The sequence below is a fragment of the Anticarsia gemmatalis genome, chromosome W, assembly GCF_050436995.1.
Source record: "Anticarsia gemmatalis isolate Benzon Research Colony breed Stoneville strain chromosome W, ilAntGemm2 primary, whole genome shotgun sequence".
Classification (NCBI taxonomy): Eukaryota; Metazoa; Arthropoda; class Insecta; order Lepidoptera; family Erebidae; genus Anticarsia; species Anticarsia gemmatalis.
In genome coordinates, this window is record NC_134775.1 from 13,050,333 (window position 1) to 13,070,833 (window position 20,501).

Consider the following 20,501-nt stretch of genomic DNA (forward strand, 5'->3'; position numbering starts at 1 on the left):
GGGCGGTGAGGATGGTCGTTTCCAAGACATGCTTTGTTTTTTTGTTTCAGGGTCGAAATGGTGAACCCATGTTTCATCCATAGCGATAAGACGATGGCAAAATTGGTCCGGATCTGACTGTAACATTTCGAGATTACGTCTTGAAATGTCCAACCGATGCTTTTTGTTTTCCTCGGTTAACATTCCTGGAACCCATCTTTCTAACACTTTTTTGAAACCTAGTAAGTCGGATAAAATGGATTGTATGCTGCCAAATGATATCTTTAGGATTTCGGCTAAACATTTTACAGTAATTCTTCTGTCTTCTAAAACTAAATTTTCAACTTTTTTGACATTTTCTTCCGCGATCGAGGTTGAAAGCCGCCCGGAGCGAGGGTATGTTCACAGCTCGATCTACCTCTTTTAAATTCAGCAACCCAGTAAGCGGTAGTAACGGTGGAATAAGTTATAGCATTATCCCTTAATGTCTGCTGGATATCCAAAAATATTTCTTTAGTGGAAATATTTTTCAAACACAGGTAGTTTATCACGGCGCGTAACTCGTTTTTCTCCATTTTTATGGATTTTTAGCAACACTTGGTACTAAATAGTTTACTATTTGCGAATTGTACGACTAAATCGAGTATAACTGCGTAGGAATATTGTATGATTGACACTCTTTAAAATAAATATTAAACTACCCACAAAAATATGATATTAACCTGCAATTCTAAGAACTTTTTGATTCACTCTGGTACCTACTCTTAACGGCTGATTAACGAACGACAATACACAAATGAAATCAAACAAATTAAATTGTTACATTACTTACCTAAATAGCGTACGGCGTATCGCCAGAGATTCGTTACAGATGCGTCAAACAAATAACCATGCGACACTACACACAAACTCACAGAATAAAAAAAAGTACGAAAATCGTCTACCTACTGATAACAGCTGACTCAATTTACTGACTGACACTCACATATCGGGATTAAGCATTTGGTTTTACGACACCGCCGACACGCACAATAAATTCTTACCAACTGGTTAATTTAAATGTACTACCCATTTTTTAAAATAAAAACATGGCATATTAAATCATGCCGACAAAGGGCGAAATTCAACAGCATAAACACCGACAAAGAGAGCCGATCGTTTGGCGGCGTCGCGCGGTGCGCTTTATAGTTGTCTTGTCGTGCCGCGTAGCGATGTTTGTTTCTATTGCTTACAGTCAAATGTGGAAATATCGGTAAAAATGCATTACTTTATTATCAAAACAGTAGAAACCAACTGAACGATTATTTGTACCTAAGATTATCTTTAACATTTACACGCTGCACGCAGACCAAGAGGACATAGATTTATTGCTGTCATAATACTAGGTATGAATCATAATCGAAAAATTTTTTTTTAAAAAACATTCGAAGATTTTGATACTGAACCAACGTTTGCTATTTGTTATCTTTATTAAAATAGAAACTAATTGTTTTTATACAAATTGATATAAACATTGCATTAATAATATCTTCTCATTCAATGTTAGTCTCCAGATAGTTTCATTAAAATTTGAAGTTATTAATAAAAAATAAATATCAATATTAAATGTAATTAAGTTTTTGGGTCCATCCCTAACTGCGTATTTATTTTATTTTGCTTCATACGTATGTCACAACTTAGTACCTATTAAAGATCGCTTTCGTTCGGACGTCCGCGCGTCCGGTGGGACTTTCAATAGTCATAGTCAATGTGAGCTTGTTATTACTGTTATTTCTTAAACCTTTCTGAACTGTGATTTGTTATTGTCGCTCGTGATCATTAGTGTGCGCGGTGTAATACGGTAATTGGTGAATGAACCATGTTTTTTTTTTTTGTTAATAATTCGTGTGTTCGTGAAAGTGAATCAGAACGAGGAAGCAAAAAGTGTCGTAAAACGTTAGAAAGATAAAATTAGGTATGTAGTGCCTAATGCCCGTGCGTAATTAACTGTTATCAGTGTGTAAATAAGATTCGCAGTTATGCTTTCGTTAATTTAGATTTTAGTGTTACACGTTGTGTAGGTAAGTAATTTAACAATTACTTAAATTAGACGCCGTACGCTATTTAGGTAAGTAATGTAACAATTTAATTTGTTTGATTTCATAATTCATCAATCATTTGTGTATTGTCGTTCGTTAATCAGCCGTTAACAGTAGGTAATTGAGATTCGTAGTTATGATTTCGTCAATTTATGTGTATGTACTGTGGGATGGTAATCCTATGTTCGATGCAACTATATTCAAACTCTCGCGATACGCTACGTTCTGTAGGTTAGTAATTTAACAATAACTTAAATGGCATAGTTAAGTTAATCACGTAGTTGCTAGCCAGTCCAAGACTGAAAGTATTATGGGAAATCAGTATCAATTTGTATTTATTATTGTTCATCATCATCATCATCTCAGCCGGGAATCGTCCACTGTTGGACAAAGGCCTTCCCCATCGAGCGCCAATAGGACCGGTCCTGGGCCGCCCTCATCCATCGGACTCCGGCAACCCTTACCAGGTCGTCGGTCCATCTTGTGGGGGGCCTGCCAACACTACGTTTCCCGGTTCGTGGTCGCCACTCCAGAACCTTTCTGCCCCAACGGCCGTCGCTTCTGCGAGCTATGTGCCCTGCCCACTGCCACTTGAGGTTCGCAACTCTTAGGGCTATATCGGTTACTTTGGTTCTCCTGCGGATCTCCTCATTTCTGATTCGATCTCGCAGGGAAACTCCGAGCATAGCCCTCTCCATTGCCCTCTGGGTGACTTTGAGCCTTCTGATAAGGCCCATAGTGAGCGACCACGTTTCAGCGCCATAGGTCATCACTGGCAACACACACTGGTCAAAGACTTTCGTCTTGAGACACTGCGGTAATTCGGACGAGAAGATGTGTCGGAGCCTCCCGAACGCTGCCCAGCCGAGTTGGATTCGACGAGTGACCTCTTTCTCGAAGTTGGACCTACCTAACTGGACAGTTTGTCCTAGGTAGACGTAATCGTCAACAACTTCGAGTGTAGCGTCGCCGATCTTGACAGAGGTGGGTCTGACATGGTGGTTCGACATGACTTTTGTCTTTTCCATGTTCATTTTGAGACCCACTTGTTGGGATACGCTACTGAGGTCATCGAGCATTGCGCCTAGGTCTTCCATGGTCTCAGCCATGACTACGATATCGTCGGCAAATCGAAGGTGAGTCAAATACTCGCCATTGACGTTGATGCTGAGTCCTCTCCAATCCAGAAGCTTGAAGACGTCTTCCAGTGCAGCGGTGAACAGTTTCGGAGATATTACATCTCCCTGTCTCACGCCACGCCGCAGCTGGATAGGTTTCGAGTTCTGGTCTTGAAGGCGGACTGACATGGTGGCGTTTTCGCATAAGCACTTCAACACTTCGATGTACCGATAGTCAATTTGGTACCTCTGGAGAGACTGTAGCACTGCCCAGGTCTCGATCGAATCGAAGGCTTTCTCATAGTCCACAAACGCTAAACATAGGGGCCGGTTATACTCCTCGGACTTCTGTATAACCTGCCGCAGCGTATGTATGTGGTCTATGGTACTAAAGCCTTTTCGGAAACCGGCTTGTTCGTGAGGCTGGAAGTCATCGAACCTGTTAGCGAGACGATTCGTAATAACTCTCGAGAACAGCTTGTAGACGTGACTCAGGAGCGAGATGGGCCTATAGTTCTTCAAAAGTGCTTTATCGCCCTTTTTAAAGAACAGCACCACCACGCTCCTGTGCCATGCCTTAGGAGTGGTATCCTCGTGAATGACGGAATTAAACAGTTTTCGGAGAGCTTCTTATATCGGCTGTCCGCCCGCTTTTAGAAGCTCTGCTGGTATTCCGTCATCACCTGGAGCCTTGTTGTTCTTGAGCTGTCTGAGAGCCATACTAATCTCGCACAGGTCGATGTCCGGGATATCTTCGGTATAGTGTCGGGTTAGTGCGGCTCTTGGATCTGTTGCCGCACTGCAAACAGGTGATCGTGTGGACGTGTATAACTGTCCGTAGAACTTCTCTACCTCACCCATGAGCTCAGCTCCGGAAGACATGATCCTGCCGTCCTCGGTCTTCAGTTTGGTCAGCCGGCTTTGCCCAATGGACAGATCCCTGGCAAACACCTTAGAGCCCCTGTTCCGCTCAATAGCCTCTTCAACACATTTGTTGTTGAATTGGCGTATATCGCGTTTCAGGGACTTTGAGATCTGTCGATTGAGCCGCCGGCAGACTGTTACGTCACCGGAGGACTGCAGAACCATCCTCGTCGTTCTTCCATGAGCTGTAGGGTAGGGTCTGAGAGTTTTTTAGTTCTTTTTGGATGCTGGGTCTTAAAGAACTTGGACCCAGTCACCCGGACAGTTTCCGCGAGCCTGTTGCTATAATCATCCACATCTACGCACTCACTTAGGCACTCGAAGCGGTTACGTAGTTCGAGTTGAAAGCTCTCGGGGTTTTGAATATAAGCAGATGCCGGTCGGAGCGTGGACTTCATCAGTCGTGACCGTTCGAGCGCTATGTTCAGATTCAATGTGCCTCTTACCATTCGGTGATTGCTCCCGGTTTTCACCGCATTGATCACAGAGACATCATTGAATATGCGCCGTTTGGCCGACATGATGAAGTCGATCTCATTTTTGGTCGCACCATCGGGACCCAGGTCCACTTGCGGTGATTCCGCTTCCTGAAGAAGGAGTTCATCATAAAGAGTCCTTCCCTCTCCATGAAGTCGGCCAGCAGTTGACCCCGCGCGTTTCGATGCCCATACCCAAATTGCCCCACTTTCAACTCATTACCGCAACGTGTGCCCAGTTTCGCGTTGAAGTCTCCCATGACAACGGTGAAGTAGGTCTGGGAGCTATGTATAGTTCGGGATATATCCTCGTACATAGCCTCCACCTCATCGTCGGAATGTGCCGAAGTAGGGGCGTAGACCTGGATGACCTTCAACGAATACCTTTTGGTAATTTTGAGTATCAGGTACGCCACCCTTGTCGACACACTCTCGATCTTCACCACGTTGTTCACGAGGGACTTGTGGATGATAAACCCGACACCAACCTGGGACTGCTGGTCGCCCTCCCGGAAATAGAGCAGGTTACCTGACTTAAGGATTATTGAGTCCTTCCCCTGTCTTCGGACTTCAGATAACCCTACAATGTCCCATCGTACCCTGCTCAATTCTTCCTCCAGTTCGACTAACTTCTCGTCGGTCCGCAGTGTGCGCGTGTTATACAGGGTGTAAATGACAGCTAACCGAAAACTTTACTGGTAAGTTTGTGACACTGTATGCGCGAAATTTACTCCAACGATATTTCTCGGAAATGATTGGTTCCCGAGTTAGTCATTTTTGAGCGTTCAATGTATAGTGAACAACGCGATGTATCTCCGCGCATGCCTACGAGATTTCTGACATGCAGACGACATGTCGCGACGCGTCGTAGGTACGTACGCGTATCACCACGTCTATGCGCTCACTAGTATGCAACGCTATCATTAGATAACAATCTTATGTATCGTTTATGGTATCGTAAGTAGGCCCGTATGTTACAATAGCTCATAGTAAAATTGTAAGTAGGTAGGTACCTACTTGGCTTACGTGAAATCAAACAATAATAGCAAAATGTAACCAATAATAAGAAAGTGCTAAAACAAATTGTTATCAATGTCTATCAACACGCAAATACCTGGTGTATGGCGAGAGTTTGAGTACCTTTGGATCCGGACGTACAGGACGTTCACCATACATAACACATCAACATTTCTTCCTATTTACGAACACAACTGCACTTCGAAAACAATAACAACAAAAATAATAACAATAAAAACACTAACAACTCAAAACCGGAACAATAACAAGTAATAATAAACAACAGTTCACACACGACACGTCGAATAGGACATAACGAACGACACCGGTGAAGAGCTTCCGTCTTCCGCGAGCGAATTGCTCGAACTATCAATCAAAGAGAGCCGCCGGCGCGGGCGCCTCTCCGCTCACTCGCGCCGCCCCTCGCCCGCGCCACCCGCTCCCTCCGCGCCGTCCGCGCGCGCGCCGCCGATTTGGTGACGAGCGACGAGTTAGGATCCCAGCGAGAGATTAGATTCAATAAAATATTGATGTGGCATTACTATTTTTACTTGTCACAGTTGTTACTGGTTGCATTGTAGTTTTATTCAAATACCAAATAACATTACAAACATTATTAATGTAAGTTTAAAATACTTTGATATTTATAACATAAAATCAGCTTAAAGTAAATAAAATAAACACGAAACGTTTATTTAATTAAACCATAAAAAATGTAGGTACATAACAATGATAACAATCAATATCCATTAATATTCTTATCAGAGAAACTAACTTATCATAATTCATAATCCCCGGAGAATTACTTAGCATCCATTTTGTCGCATCCCATCTATGTAACATCCACGCGCGGTCGCGGCGTCACGCGTCACTACGGCCATCTACTTTTCGAGTCGCACCGCGCTTGTATGAAGTATGAATGAGCGTGTAAATATCGAATAGAATTTTGCAAGAACAAATGGAACAAAGCGACAATACATGTTAAATTGTTTTTTAGAGATTTTTATAGCGCTAAAGAATATCAATAGGATTTTTTGTCGTTCTGTATGTATTTGTACGTGTAATAATAAGATATCACACATTTAAAATCTTATGAATTTACCTTTTATCGGAGAGCGGGATAACTATGTAATTTTCATTTTTAACATAGAACAAATACTAAGTAACGCTGCATACTAGTGAGTGTGAGGCTGACAGCTGTGTGCGTAATCGTGTCTGTGTGGCGCGCATAGGTACGCGGCGTGACGTCGACCGTCGCGACCGCCGCCAGCCCGGTGTCGTTGGCCGCGCGCGAACAGCTGATAGCGAATTTATACGTTGTTTTAATCCATTGCTGTTTTTTGTGAAAAACAGTAATATGACGGATTTTTTTTCATATTCATGTTGCATTGTGTAGTATTAACGAAATAATACCAAAAAAAAATAAAAAAAACGCATAAAATATCGGAAAAATTAAGAAAAATCCGATGAAAATTTTCAACGCCATAAGCACCAGAATTGTGTCTAAAGTCATTTTTTTTCGTTTTCGGTAGGCTGTCATTTACACCCTGTATGTTGCCAGGGCCAGTTGCCGTCGGTTGTGGTAGCCTGATCGCTGCCGGGGATTCTTAGTACCCCTTGCCCCGCCGTTACCATGACCGCTACCATAGTCAGGAATAGCGGGGCCGCCAGGGACTAGGGGCCGATCTTTTTGTGCCATCATTATGGGGGGGGGTTGTGCCATAATCGCCACGCTAGGCAGGCGGGTTGGCGATCGCAGTGGCGGAAGGCTCATCACAAGACGCTGCTGCCCGTCTTGTGTCTCGCTATTTCCTTCCGCCGTGTTTGAATGGTTTGACCGCCATTAGTCGGTTGACTGTTTGCACAAGTGGTACTAAGTACCTCTAGTGGGCGGTGGGATCGTCACGTCCCGACGCCTAAACGTCCTTAATATCTTATTATTACACGTACAAATACATACAGAACGACAAAAAATCCTATTGATATTCTTTAGCGCTATAAAAATCTCTAAAAAACAATTTAACATGTATTGTCGCTTTGTTCCATTTGTTCTTGCAAAATTCTATTCGATATTTACACGCTCATTCATACTTCATACAAGCGCGGTGCGACTCGAAAAGTAGATGGCCGTAGTGACGCGTGACGCCGCGACCGCGCGTGGATGTTACATAGATGGGATGCGACAAAATGGATGCTAAGTAATTCTCCGGGGATTATGAATTATGATAAGTTAGTTTCTCTGATAAGAATATTAATGGATATTGATTGTTATCATTGTTATGTACCCACATTTTTTATGGTTTAATTAAATAAACGTTTCGTGTTTATTTTATTTACTTTAAGCTGATTTTATGTTATAAATATCAAAGTATTTTAAACTTACATTAATAATGTTTGTAATGTTATTTGGTATTTGAATAAAACTACAATGCAACCAGTAACAACTGTGACAAGTAAAAATAGTAATGCCACATCAATATTTTATTGAATCTAATCTCTCGCTGGGATCCTACGCTCGTCACCAAATCGGCGGCGCGCGCGCGGACGGCGGCGCGGAAGGAGCGGGTGGCGCGGGCGAGGGGCGGCGCGAGTGAGCGGAGATGCGCCGGCGGCTCTCTTTGATTGATAGTTCGAGCAATTCGCTCGCGGAAGACGGAAGCTCTTCACCGGTGTCGTTCGTTATGTCCTATTCGTCGTGTCGTGTGTGAACTGTTGTTTATTATTACTTGTTATTGTTTCGGTTTTGAGTTGTTAGTGTTTTTATTGTTATTATTTTTGTTGTTATTGTTTTCGAAGTGCAGTTGTGTTCGTAAATAGGAAGAAATGTTGATGTGTTATGTATGGTGAAGCACGTGGAAGTGCACGGCGTGCTCTGCACCTGTACGTCCGGATCCAAAGGTACTCAAACTCTCGCCATACACCAGGTATTTGCGTGTTGATAGACATTGATAACAATTTGTTTTAGCACTTTCTTATTATTGGTTACATTTTGCTATTATTGTTTGATTTCACGTAAGCCAAGTAGGTACAATTTACAATTTATTTATTAATTTATTAATTTATTAATAAATAAATAAATGTTAATTTATTTATTTGTACCTACTTACAATTTTACTATGAGCTATTGTAACATACGGGCCTACTTACGATACCATAAACGATACATAAGATTGTTATCTAATGATAGCGTTGCATACTAGTGAGCGCATAGACGTGGTGGTACGCGTACGTACCTACGACGCGTCGCGACATGTCGTCGCTCAGCGCGCCGCCGCCGCCAGAAATCTCGTAGGCATGCGCGGAGATACATCGCGTTGTTCACTATACATTGAACGCTCAAAAATGACTAACTCGGGAACCAATCATTTCCGAGAAATATCGTTGGAGTAAAGGAGAATGGGCAAAATAGTATGGAGCCTGGGCGATCCGCGGCCAAACTTGATTTTGGTATTTTTTAATGTAGTTTGGTTCTATAATTACTGTGTAGAAGTTTTATTGCCGCGACGCACTTATATGACGAATAAAATACATTTTTGTTTTTGAGCACTTTTAATAGTATAAAACTATTTCTTATATTGCATACAAATATAGACATTATTAGTATTCGAACAATCATTACAAGTAAATATATAAATATCGTAAGTAAACATCTTGCTTTTCTATAACATATTCACTGAGACGACTTATCTGTTGTTCATGATCTTCTTCTTATTAGAAGAAGCCTGTCTTGAATGCTCAGCTCAATAACGAGGCGTTCATAGCCAGTTGCGCTCACTGGTCGGTAAACGATATGTAGGTTAAGCAGCCGTTGGCGCGGTCATGCTATAGATGGGTGATCGCATTGTGGTATTTGAACTGAGCGTCTCCGTGCTTCGGAGGGCACGTAAAAAGTCGGTCCCGGTTGTTGTCAACTAAGATAACAGTCGTTAAGCCATGTCAAATGTGTCACGTCGAAAAAAGGCTGATCGCCGGTTATACTTTGGAATGCTGCTCTTTGTCTATTCCTATTGTTACGATTTTCAACTTCTAACTGCCTCTGTGGCGCGGTCGGTAGTATATGCGACTGCGGTGCGAGAGGTCTCGGGTTCGAATCCTGGGTCGGGCCAAAAAGTATTTTCTGAGATTTTCTGTTAAGAATTTCCTAGAGATTGCCCGGAGTTAGGAAGTTGAGGTCGAAGACCTCCGTGCCTCGGAGAGCACGTAAAGCCGTCGGTCCTGCGCCTGACCTCTCACCGGTCGTGTCGGTTATCCGTCCCACCAAACTATGAGAGTGATGGAATAGAGAGTGTACCTGTGTATTGTGCACACACTTGGACACTATAAACAAAGTCCTGCACAGATGGCCAGGTTCAATGAAACTGACCGCCGTAGCCGTATATCGGCTAGGAGGACATTATTATATTGTTACGATTGTTATTTATGTTGATGGCATCGTTATAAGAAGATGTAACGTTATTACACAAAGTTAAATGCATTACAGACACGAAATAAACTTTATGATGTTCTATGAAATTCTATTATATTTACATGTAAATATATTGTTACCTAAAAGGATTGCAGCGAAACGTTCTTAGTAAAAGATGTTTCTAGTTATCATTACTTTAATTTGACACTACTTTCATTAATGGCCGCCGACCGCCCAGAAGTGCCCATTCTCCTTTCGCGCATACAGTGTCACAAACTTACCAGTAAAGTTTTCGGTTAGCTGTCATTTACACCCTGTATATGTACATAAATATGTACTTATTTATATATGACTAGCGGACTCGACAGACGTTGTTCTGTTTAATAAGTTAAAAATTAATTAAAAAAAATATTGTCCAGCGGACAAAATTGTAAATCTAAACCATTCTCAGATCCCCTTGAACACACACAAAAAATTTCATCAAAATCGGTCCAGTCGTTTAAGAGAAGTTCAGTGACATACACACTTACAGAAGAATTATATGTGGGTACAAAGATTTCTATTTTATATATTCGAGTTCTATAAATTCTATATTTATGTAATAATCAGAGTTTGTTATTATGGCCTATTTTTATTTATGTTCTTATCTTATCTTAGGGGTGGGGGTGCCAGTTAATGCCTGACTGACACTTCGACCATTCCTGATCCTTTGTGTCACCCCCTCCTTTGCTACTCTAGACGTTGGGGGGCAGGGCAAAACTTAACAGTTTTGCTATGCACCCCACCAGAAACAGCCTGTAGTCTTCTGGTTTAGGGTAACCGCATCTTAGAAGATCCATTCTTTTCCTTCCTAAAGCATCACACTTGCACAGTATGTGCTTCATGGTTTCTGCTTCTTCATTGCAGTGCCTGCATTTAGGGTCATCTATGGCTCCTATCTTATTTAACACAAGCTGACCCGCGCAACTTCGCTTGCGTCACATTAGAGAGAATGCATCATAATTTTGCCCGTTTTTGTAATATTTCTCGTTGCTACTCCGCTCCTAATGGTCGTAGCGTGATGATATATAGCCTATAGCCTTCCTCAAATAGGCTATCTAACACTGAAAGAATTTTTCTAATCGGATCATTAGTTCCTGAGATTAGCGCGTTCAAACAAACAAACAAACAAACTCTTCAGCTTTATAATATTAGTATAGATTAGTATAGATGCAGTTCGTGCCGTAGTGTCCTGTGAGTATTTTCTTGATGCTATCTTTGCTGAGGTTTATTAGGTTTTTACTCCAGCTTTTGTTGACGTTGTTTATGAACAGTTTTGAATGGGTTAGTCCAGATATGGCTTTCCATTCTTTCAGATGCTGGTCCCTGGTGAAGTTGGTTATGGCCAGTTTGACTGTCGCATCAGGTAGTCCAGTTATTGGTTCTGGACCTGCTGGGAGTGATTCTGATCCTTTCCGTGCAAGTTCATCAGCTTTCTCATTCCCATCTATGCCCGCATGGCCTGGTACCCAAACTAGCCTAACTTTGTTTGTTCGACCTACCTTGTTCAGGTTCTTTATGCAATTCAGTACAAGTCCCAAATTGACCTTAAAACAGCAAAGAGCTCTAATGGCTGCTTGACTGTCGCTGAGTATATAAATGTCGCGATTTTTTGTATCTCGTTTTATAATCTCTTGGGTGCATTCGATGATTGCGTATACTTCTGCTTGGAAGACTGAAGCATATCTGCCTAGGCTAGTGCTTATGCTGCAGTCCTCCGAGTGGACGCCTACTCCTATGCCGTTGTGCATTTTGGAGCCATCGGTGTACCATATCTGTCTCGTTTTGGTTTGTGTGTAGAGACCTTGACTCCATTCTTCTCTCGTTGGAATCGTCATCTTAAAATTTCTATGAGTGACTAGTATTGTCTGTATTTTGTCAGAGTTCATATCTAGCATTTCTTTTAGATGAGGTTTTATGCCCATGTTTGTATGGTTGCACGTCATCATCTTCCTTGTCCCGAGGTTTGCATCTTTGAGTCTTTTCAACGCATTGATTGCCTCTCTTTGGACTGTAAGGTGCAACGGAGTGATTCCAAGTAAGGTTTCCATTGCTGCCGTTGGTGTTGTTCTAAAAGCACCTGTTATAGACATGCAGGCAACCCTTTGGATTGTGCTGAGCACTTTCTTACATGTCTCTTTATTGGTTCTGGTCTCCATACTACACTTCCATACTTGATGATGGGTAGGATCATCATTGTGTAGATCCAGTATAGTACCTTTGGTTGGAGTCCCCATGTTTTGCCATAGGCCCTCCTGAGCATGCCAAAAATTCTTAAGGATTTATTGGTTATATGCTCCTGGTGTTTTTTCCAGGTCAGATCTTTGTCCAGTATGACTCCTAAGTTTTTGACCTGTGTCGACCAGATGTAGTTCTTCTCCGGCCATCTTTAGGCTTTTGAAGTTTTTGAGGTCTCTTTTCCTAGTAAAGTACATGGTGAACACGGTGGTTTTACTAGGGTTGATGGATAGGTGGTTTTCTCTGCTCCATCTTTCTGCTATTTTGATCGCTTCTTGTGACAACTGCGAGACGATCGTCGGAATTTTTCCGTTGACCATAATGGCTAGGTCATCTGCGTAACCTACCGTGTAGAATGGTCCTGTGTTCAGTTCTTTCATTAGCGAATCGACCACTAGGCTCCACAGCAGAGGCGACAGCACCCTTCCTTGTGGGCAGCCTCTTGTTGTTCTGATGTGGATTGTATCGCTAGCTAATGTGGAACTGATAACTCGGTTTTGCAGCATATTCCCGATCCATCTGCAGATGGTTGGGTTCACACCATGTTCCCATCTACTATTTTCCTGGCTGTGTTCCATTCAGCCCTTGACGTCTTGATGAGATTTTCTTCGCTATGCGTTATATCTTCATCTGTCATTATGTTGATGATAGTTGAACCTGGGAAATGTGCGGTGGCCATAATGCGTAGCGTTTCTTCCCCAGATTCTGTGAGTTTCCCGTCTTTGTTTTTGATGCTGGTGAGCGGGCTCTCTTTGGCCAGCGATAGTGCTTTGGTCAGTCTCATGCTTTCTGGAAGCGAGCTAATTAGGCCGCAATGATCGGTCCAGGATTTGCGCTTGTTTTTCCTTACAGCTTTGTGATATTCAGTAAGCTTTTTTGAATTGTCAATGTAGTCATTTCGGGCCTTAGCTCTATTAAAGGCGATTCTGGTTTCACGTTTTAGAGCCTCTAGTTCCTTGTTCCACCAAGGGACTTTTTTGGGTTTAATTTATTTTGCCGGGCAGTTATCCGTCCAGGCCTGTGTGATCGTTTTCGATAACCGGTCTGCTTCAAGTTCTATATCCAAGGTAGAATTGAGCTTGCACTTCGGGTCACCTAGCAAGATCTTTAGATCTTTGCTATAGTTAACCCAGTCCGTGTGTTTGGGCTTCCTTCTGATCGTAGTTGTGTCTACTCGAGTCGTCCCATAGTTAAAGCATATATATCTATGATCTGAAAGCGAGATTTCATTTGATACATGCCAGTTAGCGATATTATTGCTAGCAGTGTTAGTGGCTAGGGTTATATCTATTACCTCACCTCTCCGCGCATTGACGAAGGTAGGGCTGTTTCCTCAGTTGAGTAATTGTAAAGGAAAACTTACCAGATATTCCAGTACTTTTTCTCCCCTTCTATTGGTGTCCGAGCTGCCCCGGATCACGTGGTGAGCATTTGCATCGCATCCAATAATGATGTCCATCTTGTGCTGGATGCTGTGGTTAACCAGACTTTCAAGTTGTGTTGGGATCGGGTTAGGTTCTTCATAAGGAAGGTAAACAGCGGCAGAGATAATGGTCTTGCTGTTATCTTTTTCCCCTGTGTTAATCTTGACTGCCGTCAGATCCCTGTAGCAGAAGTCGTGCAGAGGTCACAACAGAGGCAAATATGCGTCGCCGCCCGCCTCGCTGTCGGGAGACGGCTCCAGGAGAACGTCCTCCTCAAGCGCCAGGTTCCCCATTTCCCCAAATAGGTCCTCAGTGCCAATGGTTGACACTGGGGATGGCGGGGCTCCGGGGGTCATGGGGCGCTGAGGTGGGTTCGTAGGCTCCGTCCCCACTGTCATTGTGGCGGGAGGGTCGCCTTCCTCAGGCGGCTCCCGTTGCGCCTCCCCTGACATACTGGCCACCGGGGAGGCATCTTCCAGCAGCTTAAATATGCTGAAGTCGATGCCAGTGGGCAGCCTGTAGTCCCGGGCTTTGATGAACTCGGCCGAGTCCCTGTCCATCATGACGATTCGACGCACCGTGAACTCGTCATTTTGGGTGTCGATGACTCGCCATTCCTGTGTTTTCAGGCCCGGGTTCTTCGGACGCGGCGCGCGACTTCCAGGCCATTTTGACCGGCTTCGGTAGGTCTTTGGCTGCCACTACTTTTATGGTCCTATCCTCACCTACATACCTTTGAGCCGGTGAGCTCCTTCAGCCATTTCGCTGAGGTCTCATCGGCGCAGGTGAAGAACAGCGCCCCGGACATTATGTTGCCCATGTTGACGAGGGGCGGCGGACCTGTCAGTGCCATCAGCCTGTCGAACATCAGGTCCTGCACTCGGTGTCCTTCCTTGATGGTCATCTTCCTTGTTGGGTACCCTTCAAGGATGACTGCCATCCTGAGGCTGGCCGCGATGACGTCCCGGTAAAAGCCCTGGGTTTTAGGCTTTTTGGCCTCCCGGGCTTGCTCCTCTGACCCGTCGCTTACCTCCCTTGCACGTTTGGTAGGTGCATCACTGTGCTCTGGAGTGCCTGCAGCTTCCTCAGCCGAAGATTACGCCTCTGTGCTGATGCGCTGGGACCCTCCTGCGTGCCTCTGAGTTTGGTATTAGTCAGAGGACGGTGGCCCACGGGGGCCCCTAGAGGCCACCCTGGTCCTTCCACTCTGGAGTCTCCCGCCACTGCTCCCTGGGGCACTTTCGTTCGCCGGAGGTTGAGTCGCCTTATCGACACCGTTCGGTTTGCCTTTCAGGCTTCCCCTCCGCTCTTGACCCAACTTTAGGGTTGGCTTTGGCTCCAGTTTGTCGTGGCAGCCCACAGGTTCTCTTGCGAGATACCTCGGTCCAGCTACACGAGTCGCTGTCGCCTCCCCTGACGACCTCCGTTGGCTTTGCGCTTAGCGCGTTAGGTGCTTTCGCACTGGATTGGGTTTGGGTTTTATTTAAGTTATCCATACTTTTATTTATATATGTCGGGAGCACGGTGTGTTGTGTGGGGTTTGTATCCTGACATTTCACTTCTGATATCGAAGGCATATGGGTACCTCGCTATCAGATTGGTCAGTGATGGCGAATAGTCCAAAATAATACGCATTAGACTTAGCTCACTGGTGTATTTGTCCATTACAATGATTCATGGTTCGGAGCACGTGGTGCGGTAACGTTCGAAGCGCGTGGTTCGTTGATGTCCATAGCACGTGGTACGTGGTCTTCACATCCCATAGTACGTGGCACGTGGTCTTCACATCCCATAGAACGTGGTGCGTTAAAGTTCGAAGCACGTGGTGCGTGGTCTTCTCATCCCACTTTTGATGTCGGGAGCACGGTGTGTTGTGTGGGGTTTGTATCCTGACATTTCACTTCTGATATCGAAGGCATATGGGTACCTCGCTATCAGATTGGTTAGTGATGGCGAATAGTCCAAAATAATACGCACTAGACTTAGCTCACTGTTGTATTTGTCCATTACAATGATCACATTACAAAGGATGGGATTTAACCGATCTAGCCGGATGCAAGACAGAAACGCGGTGAGTCCGGTACAACGTGGCAACGACCGTTTTCCTTTGAGTTCGAATGTTGAATAATCTAACCACACTAACGTTCCAACCATCATACCTCTGAATGACCGTTGTCTATTGTCACATGCCAACCGTCATCTGCCTGTGTTGCCAACACTATACCGACTACACCCAAGTGTTAACACTTGACGTTACCGTTACATTAAATTATTTCTTAACAATCAAATCAAGCTAATTTTAATTAGATTCTTCGAAAATGTAGCGCCTCGATGCTAGCGCTCCGACATGGCCATCTTGATATGTCACACGTCCCTGTGTGATGCTCCTGAAAAAGTAAAGTCATCTGCAATACCAGAGTATCTCCGTTCGGCCTATCCTGATTAACTCACTTGAGTAAGAGTTTTCACACAAAACAAATCTTACAGGACAAATAATTTTTCTCACATGATTAATCTTACATCACAATAATACTATCATCTAACAATACACAGACCATGGACCAGTATTCACACACCATACATAACTAAACTTGAAAACCAATTACTCTTTAAGCTAAAATCAACCCTATCACCGCCCATCATCAATTCACGGGCCTCAGTCGTTACTATCACCTTAAACGAGTGAAAGTAACTCATGCCACTCTATTGAGCGACGATATCTCACAACGAGGCGTCACTATCACCTAAATCGAGCGATAGTGACTCATGCCACTCCACTGAGCGACGATATCTCACAACTGGGCGTCACTATCACCTAAATCGAGTGATAGTGACTCATGCCACTCCACTGAGCGACGATATCTCACAACTGGGCGTCACTATCACCTAAATCAAGCGATAGTGACTCATGCCACTCCACTGAGCGACGACAACACAGAAGCTAATGACTCCTTCACTAAAGAACATTCTGTATCAGAATAACAACGAAATGAAAACTAATCACCGTTATGGCATAGGATTCCAGTAGGTGCATCAATAATGCACAGGTCAACCAGTTTCTCCTTGGCTGCACCGGGACCACTGCCTACGTTGTTTCTTCCCTCGTGACTGCGTAGTTGCGGGCAATTAGATGCGTAGTGGTTTGCCCTTGACAGCGGAAACAGGTTACAGCAGGCTTTGGCCAGGGTTGCTTGCACACGTCCTTGTGTGATGGTTACTCTGCGAACAAAATAGCTCACGACAGAACAATGTCACACTCGGCCACGCCTGACCCAAACTCTACAATTACTGGGTCCATCTCAATAACTCTACTAAGAGCTTCACTTGGATTTTTAATTAAATCTCATTCTAGAAACAAACATTGGGACTGTATTCAAAATAGTTTCACTAACAACAATCAGTCTGAGTTATGTAACAAAGCCGTTCAAATCAATCTTTAAAACCACAAAAAACAATTCTTAGTTGACAGTTATCCCCGAGTAAAGTTTCTAACACCACGGCTCTCCAGCCGACGAGCAATCACATTGCTCACACGTGCATCCCTCTTGGACTACACTACGGTCTCCACAGACCACGACTTTCTCCAAAGTCGAACCACTCAATATGGCCATGTACTGGGGGTTCCAAGAAGGACGGAGGTGGTGTACTGATAGCTGTTTCTCTCAACATTCCATCAGTCCGAATGATCAGCTGGGAATGTGAGTGTGAAAATGTATGGATAACTTAACAATTAAATATTAATAATACCTTCAAAAAAATAGCCATTTGTGCTATTTATCTGCCTCCCCCCGTCCGACTGGAATCTCTCAATAAGTTCCTGGACAGTGTGAGTGACCTGACGAATGCGGTCGACGATATGGTGGTTCTGGGCGATTTTAACCTGTCTTCGATCAAATGGTTTAAAAATACCGAATGTGCCCACGCTGACCCTATCGGTATCGGCAGCAGTTCGTTGGGTTATTCACTTGTCGACTTTATGTCCATCAACAATTTGCGGCAGTTCAACTATATCCAAAATATTGACAGTAAAACCTTGGACTTAGTTTTAAGCAACCTGCCTAATGTGATCGTTGAGGAACCTCAAAGTCTTGTTAGCAAGCTAGATAACAAACATCCCGGATTACTAGTTGTTATCCCATGTTCTAGTCAAGGCCAGTCCTTGAAATCGGTATATAAAAATCAACTTAATTATTTCAAAGCTAACTATGAAGCCTTAATCTCGGAGCTGAAAAGCATTGACTGGAACAAAAAAATATTGGTGTGTAAAGATGTAAATGCAACGGTTTCAATATTTTACGACATTATGAAGAATTTGATTGCCAAATACGTGCCCAAAAAAAACAGTATTAAATCCAAGTACCCCTCATGGTTTAGTTATGCATTAATTAAGAGACTAAAAGAAAAAGAAAAAATGAGGCTCAAATATCGTCGACATAAAAATCCCATGGACTTTATATCGTTTTACGCTTTGCGAGATCACTGCAATAAATTATACCGCACCTGCTTTTCACAATACAAGTATAATATTGAACTCAACATCACAAAGAACGCGAAAGCATTTTGGCGATTCATAAAAGATAAAAACAGGTGCTCCTCCCCAATCCCATCTAGCATTTACAAAGACATTAACATTGCTAATACAGGTCCCGAAATCGCGAACCTATTCGCTAGCCACTTCTCTTCGGTTCATAGCCATGAGAATGATATTCTTTTCGACGCAACTAACCTAAATCCTCCCTCTCATGATAGATGCACCGCCAGGTTAATTATAACTGAACGTGAAGTGATCACAAAAATTAAAAAACTTGATATATTCAAAGGAGCCGGTCCTGATGGCATACCTGTTGTATTCATCAAGCGCTGTGGGAACGCTTTAGGCTTACCGCTTACTCTGATATTTAATCGCTCGTTAAGAGAGGCATGCTTTCCAGACGGATGGAAAAAAGCAAGGATAATACCATTGCACAAAAAAGGTGATATCAGTAACGCCAAAAATTATCGCCCCATTACCATTTTGTCATGCTTTTCGAAGCTTTTCGAATCACTAGTATGTACCCACCTAACAAATCACGTTGATGCAATGTTATCCCCTTACCAACACGGGTTTCGCTCTGGTCGATCGACAGTGACTAACCTATGATCTTTTGTATCTGATGTATCCGAGCAGCTTGACAAGGGTCTTGAAGTTGATACAATATACCTACACTGATTTTACCAGTGCGTTCGATACAGTCAATCATAATATCCTACTAAAAAAATTAAATCACTTTGGTGTAACGGGCTCTCTGCTGCATTGGTTTCAATCATACTTAGCAAAAAGACTCCAAATGGTTTCAGTCAACGGTTACAACTCACTACCCTTCTTCACTGCTTCTAGTGTGCCACAGGGATCCCATCTCGGACCTGTTCTGTTCTCTATCTTCATAAATGACATAACATCTGTCATACAGAACTGCAAATACCTTCTTTTTGCGGATGACCTTAAGTTGTACAGACCCTTTAATTCACAAAACGACGCCAAACTTATTCAAGACGACTTAAGTAGGATCGAGAAGTGGTGCAGTCTTAACCATATGGAGCTCAATGCAGATAAATGTTTTCACCTTAGGTTTTCAAAGAAGAAACACCCGACAGAATCCAAATACAGAATCGGTGCAACTGAACTACAAAAAGTCTCCACAATGAGAGATCTCGGTGTACTGATTGACGGGGAGCTGCGTTTCACATCACACATCGATGCGATAGTAGGGAAAGCCGCCCAAATGTTTGGTTTCTTGAAACGTAACACAAAAGGATTCAAACACGCGCGAACTAGAATATTGTTATACAATGCTTTAGTTCGCAGTCATTTGGAATACGGGTGTGTGATCTGGAATCCATTTTATTCTGCTCATTCCCAACGTATAGAAATTATTCAACGCGCGTTTACACGACACATAGCTTTCATCTCGGAAGGCATCTCACACAGACAGAGCTACAAACAGCGACTGGAACACTTCAAAATGTCCTCTTTGTGCAACCGACGCAAGTTACATGCCATGCTGTTCTTGCATAAAATAGTCAACAATGCCATTGACTGTAGTGATATATCGTACCGCTTATCACTAACTGTTCCTCGCAAGCCTCCACGCTATCCCATTACCAGAACCTTCAACCAACCATCAGTGAGAACGAATCTAGGACTGAATTCACCTTTGGTGCGAGCGTGCACTGAATATAATGCACTAAATAGTAAGCTTGACCACATGGACATTTTTCATGACTCTTTTCTTGCTTTTAGGCAAAAAATATTGAAATCGTTCGCATAATAACCAATCGTCATTGATTTTATTTTTGTTTGTGTCTTTTTGTTATTAGTTTCTGTTCTTTAATTTCTGATTTTGTGTGCAGTGCACGTCTTTAATTGGTATGCATATAAGAACTACATACTGAATATCATATTGTATCTTACAAAGTTGTATATGTATACTGTTGGCGTGTCTATAAATAAATAAATAAATAAATATCTGAGTGCAATAAATAGTTCCGAGTTTTTTTTGTATTAATCACTATTATTTTGTGTTAAATATGGTTCAAAAATGTGTTGTGACTGGTTACAGTATTGAATCGTATCCAGGTTGTGGAATATTTATTTCGCAATTAAGAGAACTTTGATTTGCATTGTAGTGTCACTCTCATTTAAGATTTTTGTGGAGATCATACATATTTTGTTCTTATTTCAAAGAATTAAACAGCTTTACCAAAATAATTGCTTTTGTTTAATGGATACAGTAAAAAGTGATCCTAGGGGCCGTTCAAGTTTA

The 20,501-nt window shown here is 43.0% G+C and overlaps 1 protein-coding gene across 1 annotated transcript; it reads right to left on the bottom strand.

Annotated features, from left to right (window-relative positions):
• Positions 1–4,236: 4,236 nt before the first annotated feature.
• Positions 4,237–7,291, bottom strand: LOC142985977 (uncharacterized). The gene is made up of 3 exons (XM_076134211.1): positions 7,225–7,291; positions 4,785–5,155; positions 4,237–4,686 (listed from the first exon to the last, which is right to left on the bottom strand). The coding sequence occupies exons 1-3, from the start codon at positions 7,289–7,291 to the stop codon at positions 4,237–4,239; spliced, it is 888 nt and encodes a 295-aa protein (XP_075990326.1).
• Between the last annotated feature and the right edge of the window lie 13,210 nt (positions 7,292–20,501).